The following is a 16,211-nucleotide window of genomic DNA, read 5'->3' as shown; positions in this document are numbered from 1 at the left end:
TAACTTTCACCTGGACCAGAATTTACAGAGATGGAACCATGGGGTTCACCCCTCTGCCTCTCCCAGTCAATATTACTTGGGTGGGTATGGCTATCCAAGATGTCCTTTGTCCTGTTTACTCCTACTTACATTTAAAACCTTGCCATGCAAAACTATAATGCACTCTGAAAGTATACAGGGACTGAAAAGTAATTAGTAATACAGCATCATCTGTGTGCACCTGACCTGAAATCTATCGCTTTCATTGCCAGCTTCACTCCAATCTCTGTAACTTTTGTTTTGATAATTCTCATAACTCCATATGTGTGACAGATACCCATGGGGATCTCGCACATCCTTGTTTCACACTAATATTGATCCTAACCCTCTCCTACAGTAGGCTGACACTTCCTGTTGCTGTTTAAAGTAATGATGGTGACATATTAAGAAAAGAAGTATGGGACTTTTAAAAATTTTGAGACATCAAGAAATAACTAGTTAACTCATTCATCACACAGGATCTTCCTATATTAGATACTATCATCTGGTGCTAGCCACAGCGCAGTAAAAGGAGAGGGGGGGGAAAAAATCTTACTTAAGGGGAGAGGACGCCAACAGGGACCGATTTTCGACTTACAAAGGTATTTTGTGAAACCTATCCCATAAAATAGCTCTGAGTATCACTCATTCTCTGTAAAAATTTGACAGCCGTACGACAATTCTTTCCCCTTCAAACAAATTATTTTGTAATTCCAATTTTGAGGTCACTTCCCTGCAGAAATCTCCATTTTCTATGCAATATATAATATGACCACTATTTTCCTGACTTGATTCCTTTTTTTTCTGCAAAAATTATGTCATACGTCTGGCAGTGTGAGTGTGAGTGTGTGGAGGGTGGCAGTGAGGCAGGACTCGCCAGATATGATATAACACTGGGAGAGGTGAGACGTGCCAGCCTTGGTCTCAACCTGTTCTCAGTCTGCACAAACCTTGGCCATTTCTCATCGTTTTGCACACTTTTTGCAGGTGGGGCAACCGTCTATGAAGCTATTACAACATCAGAAAACCGCAGAGAAGAATTTGATGCCATTTCGAGGGGAGAAAAACATATTGGAAGAGGCAGTTCTTTCTCCAACATCACCACCTCCCTTCTCACCTGCCCTCCCCCACCACCTCACCTGACGACCCCCAACCTTCTACATTTTTTTCTCCAACTTTGTCTTCTCCAACACCCTCTACCTCTTCATAACCATCCCTAATCCTAAAAAAAAAAAAAAAAAAAAAAGTATCTAAGTTGTTTCTCATCGTACAGACACTGCAAAGCAACAGAAAACGAGTGATATCTTGGAAATAAACTTACTGTCCTTTGGAGTGATGTAGCTCCATTAGTTTTGAACATAAGACAAAAAGCAAAATATCTAAAAAAAAGAGGAATGAAAGGGGAACATTTTGTGCATATATTTTTTTTCAGAGACTGACAAACATGACTGTAATGATTTTTTGAACATGGCAAAAAGGGGTAAAATCTGGGATAAATACAAAGGCATTTGGGGAATTTTCTTCTTCAGCAATGGTGATGAATATTAAAAAAAAAATTTTAGGGCAATCTATTAATGAGGGTTTTATTAGTAACCCTACCAAATATCATTGAGATCAGATGAACACACTTCCCCTGGCTGCCCATTTCTTGAGTCTCTTTTGTCTTATACATACAGTATTACGCATATATTCATAGATCTTTAGTGGAAAAGTTTCTAGAGAAAGGAAAGAAGCTGTATGCAGCCTTCATGGATTTGGGGAATGCATATGACAGGGTGGATAGACATGGACTGTGGAAAGTATTAAAAATATATGGAGTAGATGGGAAGTTGTTGAATGCTGTGAAGAGTATGTATGAGGGTGCTAAGGCTGCAGTGCGTGTGGGTGGCGAACTGAGTGAATTTTTCTCTTTGAAGGTTGGTTTCAAACAAGGATGTGTCATGTCTCCATGGTTGTTCAATCTGTACACGGATGGGGTAATAAAAGAGATACAGGATAGGGCAGTGGATGTTGGGGTGGCCCTAGTGAGAGAGGGTAGTGTTTGGAAACTCCCTGTACTGTTGTTTGCAGATCATACTGTGTTGTTAAGTGAAGACGAAGGGGAGCTGCAAGGCTTGATGGATGAGTTTGGGAGAGTGTGTAAGATATGGAATCTAAAGGTGAATGTAGGGAAGAGTAAAATGATGGTCTTTGAGAGAGGTGAAGTCAGTGAATGTACAGTGAGGTTGGATGAGGAGGAAATGGAAAATGTGAGTGCATTTAAGTACTTGGGTAGTGTGATGAGTAAGGATGGAAGTTTGGAGGGTGAAGTACTTGAAAGGGTACAACAAGGAAGAAAGGTTGCTGGTTCCTTGAAAGCAGTGGTAAGAAACAGGGAAGTGAGCATGGAAGTGAAAAAGTTACATGACAGTATTGTGATACCAACTCTAACGTATGGAAGTGAAGCTTGGATGTTGTTGGAAGGACACAAGTCAAGAGTGAAAACAGTGGAAATGAGTTATTTAAGAGGAGCCTGTGGAGTCACATGGAGAGACAGGCTGACAAATGAGGACGGGATATAAAGGACCATCGTGGTGGGGATGTGGATGTGGTAGGAAGAGTTAGGAGGAACACACTGAGGTGGTTTGGCCATATGGAGAGGATGGAGGATGAGAGACTGATGAGGAGAGTGTATGTGAGTGTGGTGGAGGGGGGGAGAGGGAGGGGCAGGCCGAGGATGAGATGGAGGGATGGAGTGGAAACAGGGTTGTTATGATTTAAATCAATTTAAATCAGAGTGAAAAAAATCATGATTTAAATCAAAACTGCTTTTTTTAATATAAACAGTAAAAATGAAGACGACAAAATGTGATGATGTGTATTGTACAGATGCATCAAGGCTGCTTGGCCTGTACTCTTCCTGTACTGATCTTGATCAAGTCAGGCACGAGTGATTGCCTTTTGTTACTAGGGAAATATTAAAAAACAAAGGAAAGAAGGCTCTTTGATAATAATAAGTGCTCCATTTAAGAAAGCCTTTAATGCACCATGTCTTTTCAAGTTGCATAGCAACTTTTGGGTAATAAATGTACAATACCAAAATATGATTTCATTTAACATTGGTAAAGGCTTAGTACAAAAAAAAAAAAAAAAAAAAAAATCCAATTAAGTAAAACAATCAATTTAAATAAAATATTAGATTGAAATATATTTACTGTATATATATCCATCATCCAATCCTACGTTGCCCCATGAGGAGCGTAGGAGCCCGGGGCTAGGCAGATGGTCCTGACATTTAAGATGAGAGTGACCAACCTCACTCATCCCTGAGTGGCATTACGTGAGCAATAAATCCCAACCACCCCTTGGATATAAACCTTCACCGGCTCAACCCGACGGGAGCACAATAATTACCCACTAAACCACCAGGCACCAAAATTTGGTTATATGGTTACCATCCAGCATAGTAAATAGTTTCCTGGTGTACAGGAAATCATTTGGCTTGTCACTCAGTCTAGAGTCACCCATTTGCAGAAGAAAGAGGAAAGAATGAAAGAATGAAAGACAGAAGAGGGAGTGTAAAGTCACCCATAGGCAGAAGGATGAGGAAAGAATGAAGGAAAGAAAGATAGAAGAAGATGGAAGGAAAGAAAGATGGAGGAGTGGACAGGGTAGACACCCGAGAGCAGCACTACATTGAATGGGTGGATATATATATATATATATATATATATATATATACAGTATATGTTTTATATATATATATATATATATATATATATATATATATATATATACTCTATTTTTTCGATATATATATATATAGAGTATATTTTTTATATATATATATATATATATATATATATATATATATATATATATGCCATTTTTTCCTACCTTGGGTGCAAGTAACCTTCCCCATACCAAGAAGTGCTGGCCTGTGGTGCACTGCCTTACTCCCACTTCCCATTCACATTTATTATTTTCAATTTTGTAAGTCTGTTTATTGGAACAGTGATATATAATCATGCCTAATGGACACACTGCAGCAAGTGGGAGGAAAAAAAGACCCAGTATTGTACCCTTCTGACAGAATTCCCAAAGGCACAAACAAGGTTGGGAAAAAAAAAATACAGATTTAAAAAAAATCTGATTTAAATACAAAAAAAAAATGATTTAAATTAAAAAAAAAAAAAAAAAAAATTAAATTTAAAAAGTCAGTGATTTTTTCCAACCCTGAGAGGAGAGGTATATGAAAGAGGGGGGTGTGAGTTGGAAGGAGGGCAGTGAAATGGCAGGGGACAGGGTGATGTGGAGGTGACGCATATACTGTATTATTTTTTTTCTGTAAAAACTACCATAAAACACCCTAACTTCGGACATTTTTCATGTGTTTTAATGAATAACTCTGTGTAACATGGTGCAGTTTTATTCCAGTTGGTGTCCTGTGGTAGCCAGGGACAGTACCTACTGAGTCCATATAATAAAAAAAATTAGCCACGCTAAACTCGTGTGTTTATTTTTCATTTTCAAGTGTCCGAAGTTAGGAACAAATTTCCTAACTTCCGACAGCTCTTCCAAACCTTGGACATCCAAGTATTTGCCCTTTAAACATGAGAAAGGTTAATAGCACCTATCCCTGGACACACTGTCCAAACTTCGGACACTTTAGAAGTTTTTTAAAAAATCTCAAAAAAAATATTGTGCACTCGTGGCCCAAGTTATACAAATATAAAGAGAAATATCCAAAAATATCTTCTTTTTTGAGCTCATAACTTGAGATCACATTAAGATGCATCATATCACATTGTAGTGAGGTATTCTGGCCATAAATATAACTAAGAACTCTTCAGACTCTTTTTCAGATGAAAAAAATATATAAAAATGCATTGCATACATTCCAAACTGTAAGGGGAACTGACTTCTTTTTCCTAAACAAAACTTCACGTAATTATCAAGTAGCTACCTCACTGACTCAACAAATGCATACTGAAATAATATGATGTTAAACACTTCTTACTGGTTCTGATGACACCCACACACCCACTAACATGCACACAAATCAACAGACACACGAGCTACACACTTTGGTCTTAAACACACACACACACATACATGCATACATACATAAAAACACACCACACACAAACACACACACACACACACACACACACACACACTTTCCTAATAGGCCTGTGCTTGTAAAACACACACACACACACACACACACACACACTTTCCTAATAGGCCTGTGCTTGTAAAACACACACACACACACACACACACACACACACACACACACACACACACCTATAGTCTGTATTTTTCCAGTAATTTGTCTGTCCAAATTTAGGAATTTTTTCTGAAAAATACAGAGATATTCATTAAAACATTCATAGCAAGATTATGCATGTATATATTTTAAAACAGTTTACTGCCTAGTACTTACAACACTTTTCCACATAATTCTACTAATCACATTCTTACAAATGAGACTGTTCTGTGTGAACAAAGTTTTGCAGGGTTAGAAATTGTCGATTTTTTTTCCATTTGATTCATTAACTTTTTTTCACCCACACATATTCAAGCTAGTTTAATAGGACTTATACATAATAATCTTTAAAGATTACCGTACCTACCCATATCATTATTTTTTGCAAATATCGCACTCTTTTCCAGTAAACTTCAATTATTACATTTTTTCGCAAAATGTCTGAAGTTTGGGCGCTGTCCGAAGTTACGGTGTTTTACGGTAACTGACCAAATTTACTCAAAACTTGGGGATGTTATTGCTTATATAAAGTAACAAAACAAAAAATTCAGACAAATATAAGAAAAACAAATGTACCTTCCTATGTAACAACCGTCCACTCCCCTTAAGGGATTATGGTAGTCATGTCTGTAGTTACTGACAGCTAAATTTTCTTTGCATTAATGCTAGTCCTCTTACCATGTTGTTGAGCTCGCTCTTGATATGCTTTCATGGCCTTGCTGAGCTTGACTGTTTCATTACTACTCCTCAACTCCTTAGTCTCAGGTGGTGTTGCAGCTATGGTACTGCTCCAACATTTTGACTGTAATAAAAAAGTGATATCTTATAATGAGTGACCTGTACTTTACCAATAAATACACTGCAGCTACTCTGATTATTTCAGAAATGCAGTTAAAATACAGTACTGTGCTGCATAAACATGAACAGTCCATCACTTCCCCCCCTGCTAAAAATAAATAAAAATAATATACAATATAACTGTACAGTACTGTATTTTACTAAACAAGCTCTTCCAGTGCCAAAATACCATATATGTCTGAAGCATGTGAATTCAAATGTACCTAAGGATATGGTTTTCAGCCTTCAATCATCTTCTAACATGACATCAGCATTTTCAGTAGTGACAAGATGAATCATTCAAGGCTCAGAGCTGAGAAGACAGTGCACTGCTTCTTGTCTCTGCTTAAAACCCTCACAACAAGTCACAGCAATCACTCTCCATTCCTGTAAAGTGAGTGATCCATGATGCACTTCTTTTGCTTAATCTGGAAAATGTATCAGGAGCCTACTCCAGCATGGTATGTTAACAGTTTATCTATCTATCTATCTATTGCCAGATGCCTTAATCCCATAAGAGGTGGCCACAAACAAATCGCCTCAATGTCGCCCTGTCCCCTGCCATTTCACTGCCCTGCTCCCAGCTCACATCCCTTCTCTCATATACCTCTCCACTTCATTCCTCCACCTCATCCTTGGCCTCCCCCTCCCTCTCCCCCCCTCCACCTCACTCACATACACTCTCCTCATTAGTCTCTCACTCTCCATCCTCTCCATATGGCCAAACCACCTCAATGTGTTTCTCCTAACACTTTCTATCACATCCACATCCACACCACAACGATCCTTCACTTTCTTATTTGTCAACCTGTCTCTCCATGTGACTCCACATGCTCCTCTCAAATAATTCATTTCCACAGCTCTCTTGACTTCCGTCCCTCCAACAACGTCCAAGCTTCACTTCCATACGTTAAAGTTGGTATCACAATCCTGTCATGTAGTAACTTTTTCACTTCCATGCTCACTTCCCTGTTTCTTATCACTGCTTTCAAGGAACCAGCAACCCTTCTTCCTTGTTGTACCCTTTCAAGCACTTCACCCTCTAAACTTCCATCCTTACTCATCACACTACCCAAGTACTTGAATGCACTCACCATCAAAGCTTCACTTCCATACGTTAAAGTTGGTATCACAATCCTGTCATGTAGTAACTTTTTCACTTCCATGCTCACTTCCCTGTTTCTTATCACTGCTTTCAAGGAACCAGCAACCCTTCTTCCTTGTTGTACCCTTCCAAGCACTTCACCCTCTAAACTTCCATCCTTACTCATCACACTACCCAAGTACTTGAATGCACTCACCATCACTAATTCTTGTGTGTGTCTAGACTCATTCAGTGCAACATAAGGAGGAAGAGGAGGCAGGACTAACTTACGGTACCTCAAGCACAGTCAATATTATATATTCAACTGCTATGAGTGAAAACTTGTTTTTTGACCTTATAAAAAACAATTTTTTTCTCTCTCTCTGCTCTTTCTTTGCAGGCAGGTTGAGGTACAGTACTCAAAGTTGACAGATGGGCTGGTTGAGGTACAATACTCAAAGGTGACGGAGGGAAAGTCAAGGGATGGACAATGACTCAAATACTTAGCATCAACAGAGAGGCTGAGGCATCATCATCTCTCTGTACTGTAGTGTATTGGTCTTACATCAAAGTACAGTACTACTCAGTACAGGAATACCCCCATATACACTTGAGAGTCATACTGGTAACCATGAGATCAGCTTAGCTATATCATTCTATATCAGAGCAATCTCCCCCCCAAAAATATTAAGAAATGGGGGAGGGATGTATTCCAGGCCCCTTTTCAATGCTTACCATATGAAATACTCAGCCCCCACTGAGACATAAAGGAAACTGTGGTAAATACCTATCTACTGCCTATTGAAGAACAGACAGTAGAATCTCTTACCTCATGCTATATGCATCATCTAAGGAATACACATATGAAACATTTACAGTATTATTTTCACATATTTCACAACTAACCACACAGATCTCACGGGTGCATATCTGAGGAAGCACTGTTTCAGGTGGGACCACACTGAGTTAGGATGAGCAAATGAACAAACAAACCAGAGAAAATCATTAGCATTCTACCACTGAAATAACAATGGTAGAGTCTGCCACTCCTTGAAAAAAAAAAAAAAAAAAGGACTTCCAGTTAACAGGCATATTTCAGCATAAGTTTTCCTATATCTGGATTTTCTAAGCATAAAGAACACTTTGGTAAGCACTGAACGTCTTTCCTGGAAGTGAAATTTCTACATGAGCAAATAGTGGAAATGGTAAAAAAAAATAAAAATAAATAAAGATTTGACAGGCCCAGTCATGGGAGGAGACTACATCCATTATTTCTACAGTATTGTACTTAGTACTGCCACACTCTTTTCTCAAAGTAAGTTTGTGGTATTTCATAAAGTGGTGTTTAGGGTGAGAAGGTTCTACAGGGGCAGGAAAAGCATAAAGAATGAGAAAAAAATTTGGTCTGCTACATTTAAGATTGTGTTTGTTTCAGAGTTAGCTGCCTTCTGATTACCACTTACGAGCCAGCTTATACACCTCAACTCTAGATGTTGCATAGAACTGCCGGTTATGTCCTGTTTCGGTGCCGGGTGTTGCATAATTCTGCTGGATATTGCTTTAATAGAGTCAAGCCAGCAGCACCGGACACTGCACTGGATAGTGACGACATATAATTGCAAGTTTACTGCAGTTACCCCTTTCCCTCAGACCAGCCCCAGGGTCATTTTTTCGAATTTTGAAAATCGATTATTTTTTCTTCTGGAATTGAAGATAAGTGTCTGGTGCACCTGCCACTGAGGTTTTTAGCCTCCTAAACCCATCCTGTGGTTCATTAAGATTTATCAAAAATTCAAGAAATGACTGTTCCTTGCCAGTAAAATCTAAACAAAACAGAGATAAAATTTCCAATGATGGTATATCATTATTATTGCTACCTAAACATCTCATGCATTGCTAAAATTGTTGCAAATAATTAGAAAAATGTACTATGAACTAATAAAACACACAATATGTCTATCTATCTATCTATCTATTGCCAGACACCTTAATCCCATACAGGGTGGCCACAAACAAACAGCCTCCAAGTCACCCTGTCCCCTGCCATTTTACTGCCTTGCTCCCAACTCATACCCCTGTCTCTCATATACCTCTCCACTCCGTCCCTCCACCTCATCCTTGGCCTTCTCCTCCCTCTCTCCCCCTCCACCTCACTCACATACACTCTCCTTGTCAGTCTCTCACTCTTCATCCTCTCCACATGGCCAAACCACCTCAATATATTTCTCCTAATGCTTCATATCATATCTGCATCCACATCACAATGCTCCTTTACTTCCTCATTTGTCAGTCTGTCTCTCCATATGACTCCACAGGCTCTTCCCAAATTTCCACTGCTCTCACTCTTGACTTGTGTCCTTCCAACAACATCCAAGCTTCACTTCCATATGCTAGAGTTGGTATCACAATACTGTTATGTAAAAACTTTTTCACTTCCACGCTCACTTCCCTGTTTCTTATCACCGCCTTCAAGGAACCAGCAACCTTTCTTCCTTGTTGTACCCTTTCAAGCACTTCACCCTTACTCATCACACTACCCAAGTACTTAAATCTACTCACATTTTCCATATCCTCCTCATCCAACCTCACTGTACATTCAATGGCTTCACCTCTCTCAAAGACCATAACTGTACTCTTCCCTACATTCACCTTTAGATTCCATTTCTTACATACTCTCCCAAACTCATCCACGAAGCCTTGCAGCTCCCCTTCGTCTTCACTTAACAACACAGTATCATCTGCAAACAACAGTACAGGGAGTTTCCAAACACTGCCCTCTCTCATTAGGGCCACTCCAACATCCACTGCCCTACCTTGTATCTCTTTTATAACCCCATCCACATACAGATTGAACAACCATGGAGACATGACACATCCCTGTTTCAAACCAATCTTCAAATAGAAAAACTCACTCAGTTCACTATCGACATGCACTGCAGCCTTAGCACCCTCATACATACTCTTCATAGCATTCAACAACTTCGCATCTAGTCCATATATTCTTAATACTTTCCATAATCCTTGTCTGTCCACCCTGTCATATGCTTTCTCCAAATCACCGCCACACGTGCAACATTTATTTTGTCATCATGTTGCCCAAACGCCCTGCTACAAGCCCCGGCAAACAAGTAGCCAAGTCTGCCAGGAAGAGCCTTACTCTTGAGATGAAATTAGATAAAATATTGAGGCATGAGAGTGGTGACATGACGAACAACACAGCTCGACACCATGGCCTGGCCCCATCAATGGCCTCTACAATTTTTAAACCAGTGAAGGCTATAAGGCAGGGGAAAATACATCATCTCTGCAGGCTAAAAGGACCACCCGAGCTCATGACCCTCCAATGGAGTCATGAAATACACAAATATTGATTCAGACTGAGAAAAAAAGGTGTTAATATGGGTGGATGAGGGAAAAAATCAGGGCCCTGGAACCAAACTTCATTGAACCCATATTATAATGGGTTCGCACAACGAAATGTTGATTAGCAAATGTTTTTCAGGACTGTAACCCATTTGTAAAGTGGGGCCTCCTGTATTATAAAAAATTAAAAATTTTGTGAGGGAGGGAAATTTCACACTTGCAGTATTTTGCTTATGGAAGCATATCGTCACCCTCATAAAGAAACTGCCTAAGCCATTTTTCGGTGATTTCTGGATTTTTGCCTAAATCAATTCTTCATCATGTGGTGCACCTATTGGTATAGCTGCCTTTGCCAGGTCTAGGGTGTGAGTGGTCTAAAATGTGCCTCAAATTTTTGCCTAAGTCATTGAAAGTTAAGAAAATGAGACAGGTTTTTTTCGACTTCCCAAAAAGTAGAAAAAATGACTTAGGCAGTTTCTTCATGAGGGTGATGATATGACTATATACAGTACAGTTTGGACAGTATACTATGTACGGGAACAGAGAGGTATGTTTCCATTTCTGGGATGTTTCAAGATAATAGGACATACGTCCCGACATGGTTGAAGCATATGATGTACAGGCACTGACATGATGAATGCTTGTCATGCCTCAAGTGCATGATTTACAGACAAGCCAAGTGCTCTGCAGTTTTTTAACGATATGCACTACAGTGCTCCCTCCTTTAACACGGGTAATGTAGACTGGCCATATGCCATGGTATACTTTTCCACAGTATACGTTCCACGTGTTTCCATTATAAAGGGCTTAACCTAGACTGGACATTTTCCAAAATTGCCCTTTTCACCTCAAGTCCCACCCAAACCCTCCAAAAAACACCCTACTGACATTCACTCTGGTACTCATCCACATGAAGTTAGAGTATTAAAAATACAAAAGAAAGATCCTTAGACATTACAGTAACTCCTCCAAATTAGCGAGGATTATGTTCCAAACCCCCTCGCTAATTCTTGAAATTCGCTGATTGTTTATGCCTTCCTGAAAATGACATTTACAGGTATTTCCACAACCTATGAACCACTGATACTGTAATGCATTGGTACCCATAAATAAATGTTTCTTGCTAAATCTGTTTCCCCGTTGTTTTTGGCTCTTTGGTTGTGACAACTCGTTTGATTTGTCAGCGTACTGGCGGAAGGGACTGTCCATGTGTTTAACTAAACCTAACCTAACCTAGTTTAATTACCTAATAATTTAACCCCTAAAGACCACAAATCTTCCAGCCCCCCTATCCTCAGATCCGCAAAAAGGGTTCAATTTGGTAAATTTTTACAAGTTGCCAATACACCCCCCAGGATGTGCAGTATATTTTTCTTGTAGTTTTTGACGAGATTTGAGTGATTTTGACCTTCATTTTTGTCGGAAATGCTTCATTTTGCCTCTTTTCCAAACATGAACTTTGACTGGATGAGGAGGTGAAATGAAGCATTTTCGACAGAAAACTAAGTAAAATATCGCTCCATTTGCATCAAAAACCACCAGAAAAATATACTGCACAACCAGTTAACCTAACCAAACAGAACTAACCTAACCTAACCGACAGAAAACAAAGGCAAAAATCACTCAAATTGCATCAAAAACCACCAGAAAACTATACTGCACAACTGGATAACCTAACCAAACAGACCTGATCTAACCAAACCTAACCAACCTAACCTAACCAACCTACTAACCCTAACCTAACCTAACCTGCTGCAGTGGAATGCGTACCTTAGAGATACGATGGTCCACGTTGTGCAGTATATTTTTTGGTAGTTTTTGACAAGATTTGATGACCTTCATTTTTGTCAGAAATATTTTACCTCTTTTCCAGTCATAAACTTTGACTGGATGAGGAGCTGAAATGATGCACTTTCGATAGAAAACGAGGGCAAAAATCACTCAAATCGCATCAGTAACCACCGACTGGAAATGCTTAATAATGCATAAATAATCAATATTACACCCACGGCACAGCCAAGTCTTTCTTCTTCGGAAGCCATGGCGAGGAAAATTTGAATTTTCCACCCAGAAGGAATCAAAGACCGAGCTTAAAATTGATTGGCAGAATACCCTCATGTGACCTAAAATATGCGTTTGAGTGGATGAAACAGACCTAGCAGACACATGCACAGTCGAAGGAAAGAGAAACACACGTACGAACGCACGCATTTTTTACAGAGACTGGTCGAGTGAAGATCCAAGGTATGGTTTTTGGGGAAATTATAATTAAATTCATTATCTCCGTAAATATCAATTTCCAAATGGGGTTATGGGGGTTCATTATCATTCTTAGGTAAAACATTATGCGTTTATGGTGGTAATATTCCTAAGCTGCATAGTGGCAACTTCTAAAATAATACTTCAACAGCCAACAGGAGTAGGTAACTAGGTTTCGTTACTGAGCTCCCGGGATCCAGCCCAAGATCACTTTCGGCTTATACCCCCCTGGGGGTAGGGGGGTTTTCAAGAATACTCCCCCAGTAACCCTGCTTGTTGGAAAAGGCGACTAAAAGGGTTGGAGGAGGGTTAGTGCCCCTCCCCGGAAAACAACAAACTAAAAAAACAAACAAGAAGCCTCGGACAAGGACTGACCAAACGATGACGACCCAGGACCGGACAAAGGACTTAGTAATGGGTACATGGAATGTAAGAGGAGCGAATGATGAGGTGAAAGAGAGAGAGATTGTCCAGGTGCTTGAGGGTGCGAAAGTGGATGTATGTGGAATAACTGAAACAAAATGGAGAGGAGAAAGTGTGAGAGAATGGGAGTATGGATGGGGTATATGTGCAGGAGTAGGTGAGAATGAGAGGGCAAAGGAAGGAGTATGTATAGTTGTGAGTAAAAGATGGAAGAGGAGCATAAGACAGTATGGATCAGTTGGGTCATGGATTGTGTGGGTAAAGTTGAAAGTTGGAATACAAATGTGGGCGATTGTGTGTGTGTATGCGCCAACGCAAGATCATGCTAGAAGAGTGAGAGAAGAGTTCTGGACAAATGTGGAAGTGTGCATGGAAAAGTTTGGAAGGAATGAGAGAGTGTTTTTGATTGGTGATATGAATGGTAAAGTTGGGAATGTGAAGGTGGATGGAATAGTTGGTGAGTGGGGTGTGCCTGCTGAGATAGATGAGAATGGGAGTGCGTTAGTGGACATTTGTGCTGGGAGGGGGTTGGTGATAGCCAATACCTTCTTCAGGCATAAAATGATCCACAGGTATACATGGCGAGTGATGAGAAGGGTGGGTAGTGAACTGAATGAAAGGAAGGCAATGATTGATTATGTGTGTGTGGATGAAAGGATGCGAAGATGTGTAAAGGATGCAAGAGTGTATAGAGGTTGGGGGAGTGGACTTTCTGACCACTACTTGGTGGTGGCCAGAATTAGAATGCAAGTATGATGGAGGAATAGAAGAAGGGAAAGACGAGAGGAAGGAGTAGTTGCAAGGAGAGTGGAAAGGTTACAAGAGGATGAGAAAAAGGCAGAGTATAAGACAGAAGTGGAGGAACGATTGGGCAAATATGAATTGGAGCAGATGGGAGACGTGGAAGGTGTGGGTAAGATATTTACAGAAGAAATATGTGTAGCATGTGATGTGGTGCGTGGAAGGAAGAGAAGACGGAGGGGGGTGCAAGGAACAGCATGGTGGACTGAAGAGGTGAAACAGGCTGTGGCACAAAAGAAGAAAGCATACAATGAATGGATGAGAAATAGGGACGTGGAAGAAGTTGAGAGGTGGAAGAGAGAGTTATATGTGGAAATAAAGAGAGAGGTGAAAAGATTAGTAAGAGAGGGTAAGAAGAGAGTGGATGAGGAATTTGGAAGGAATTTGAGTGTAAAGTGGAGGGACTGTAAGAAAATGTTCTGGTGAGAAGTGAAAAGAGTAAGACAGGGTGGAAGTGAAGTTAGCAGGGGAGTGAAAGATAAAAATGGCAGATTACTAGTGGAGAAGGGAGAAAAAGTGAGCAGATGGAGAGAACACTTTGAGGAATTGTTGAACATACAGGATGAAAGTAATGTGAGTACAAGTGGCTGGGGAATGGCTGGGAGAAGGAGGGAGGTGAGAAGACAGGAAGAAATCAGTAGGATAGAAGTTGTGGAAGCAATGAAGAAAGTTAAATCGGGGAAAGCCCCAGGAATTGATGGAGTGTGTGGTGAAATGCTGAAGCATCGGGGAGAGATAGTAGTAGAATGGATGTGGAAGATGTGCAGATTGGCCTGGGAGGAAGGTAGAGTCCCGGAGGATTGGAAGTCCGGTATAATTATTCCCTTGTACAAAGGAAAAGGGGAAAAAGAAGTGTGTGGTAATCATAGGGGCATTTGTCTTCTTAGTATAATAGGAAAAGTGTATGGTAGGATACTTATAGACAGAGTTAGAGAAAGAACAGAGAAATTAGTTGGAGAAGAACAGGGAGGCTTTAGGAAGGGAAGAGGTTGTGTAGATCAGATATTCATTCTTAGATCTTTAGTGGAAAAGTTTCTAGAGAAGGGAAAGAAGTTGTATGCGGCTTTCATGGATTTGGAGAAAGCATATGACAGGGTGGATAGACAAGGATTGTGGAAAGTGTTAAGAATATACGGAGTGGATGGGAAGTTGTTGAATGCTGTGAAGAGTATGTACGATGGTGCGAAGGCTGCAGTGCGTGTGGATGGTGAACTAAGTGAATTTTTCTCTTTGAAAGTTGGGTTGAAACAGGGATGTGTCATGTCTCCATGGTTGTTCAATCTGTACATGGATGGGGTAATAAAAGAGATACAAGGTAGGATAGTGGATGTTGGAGTGGCCCTGGTGAGAGAGGATAGTGTTTGGAAACTCCCTGTACTGCTGTTTGCAGATGATACTGTGTTGTTGAGTGAAAACAAAGGGGAGCTGCAAGGCTTGGTGGATGAGTTTGAGAGAGTGTGTAAGAAACGGAATCTAAAGGTGAATGTAGGGAAGAGTAAAGTGATGCTCTTTGAGAGAGGTGAAGTTAGTGAATGTACAGCGAGGTTGGATGGTGAGGAATTGGAAAATGTGAGTACGTTTAAGTACTTGGGTAGTGTGATGAGTAAGGATGGAGGTTTGGGGGGTGAAGTGCTTGAAAGGGTACAGCAGGGAAGAAAGGTTGCTGGTTCTTTGAAAGCAGTGATAAGAAACAGGGAAGTGAGCATGGAAGTGAAAAAGTTACTACATGACAGTATTGTGATACCAACTCTAACATACGGAAGGGAAGCTTGGACATTGTTGGAAGGACACAAGTCAAGAGTGAGAGCAGTGGAAATGAGTTATTTAAGAGGAGCCTGTGGAGTCACGTGGAGAGACAGGCTGACGAATGAGGATATAAAGGAGCGTTGTGGTGTGGAGGTGGATGTGATAGGAAGCGTTATGAGGAACACACTGAGGTGGTTTGGCCATGTGGAGAGGATGGAGGGTGAAAGACTGACGAAGAGAGTGTATGTGAGTGAGGTGGAGGGGGGAAGAGGGAGGGGGAGGCCGAGGATGAGATAGAGGGACAGGGTGGAGAGGTATATGAGAGAGGGGGATGTGAGTTGGGAGCAGGGCAGTGAAATGGCAGGGGACAGGGCGACTTGGAGGCAATTTGTTTTTGGCCACCCCAAACGGGATTGAGGCGTCTGGCAA

At 40.5% G+C, this 16,211-nt stretch overlaps 1 protein-coding gene across 3 annotated transcripts in view; it reads right to left on the bottom strand.

Moving 5' to 3' along the window:
* The window catches only part of mRpS9 (mitochondrial ribosomal protein S9), a 266,276-nt gene that overhangs the window by 226,892 nt on the left and 23,173 nt on the right, over nt 1-16,211 (bottom strand). For all 3 annotated transcript variants that reach the window (XM_080267237.1, XM_080267238.1, XM_080267239.1), the window contains exon 2: nt 5,948-6,071. In XM_080267237.1, coding sequence (XP_080123363.1) covers nt 5,948-6,071 — 124 coding nt within the window. The remainder of the gene's footprint in view (nt 1-5,947; nt 6,072-16,211) is intronic.

The sequence above is a fragment of the Coenobita brevimanus genome, chromosome 23, assembly GCF_032717465.1.
Source record: "Coenobita brevimanus isolate Jiangsu-jjx chromosome 23, ASM3271746v2, whole genome shotgun sequence".
NCBI lineage: Eukaryota > Metazoa > Arthropoda > Malacostraca > Decapoda > Coenobitidae > Coenobita > Coenobita brevimanus.
Note: the sequence above shows the minus strand (reverse complement) of the source record. Positions and strands in the feature narration are given on the sequence as shown.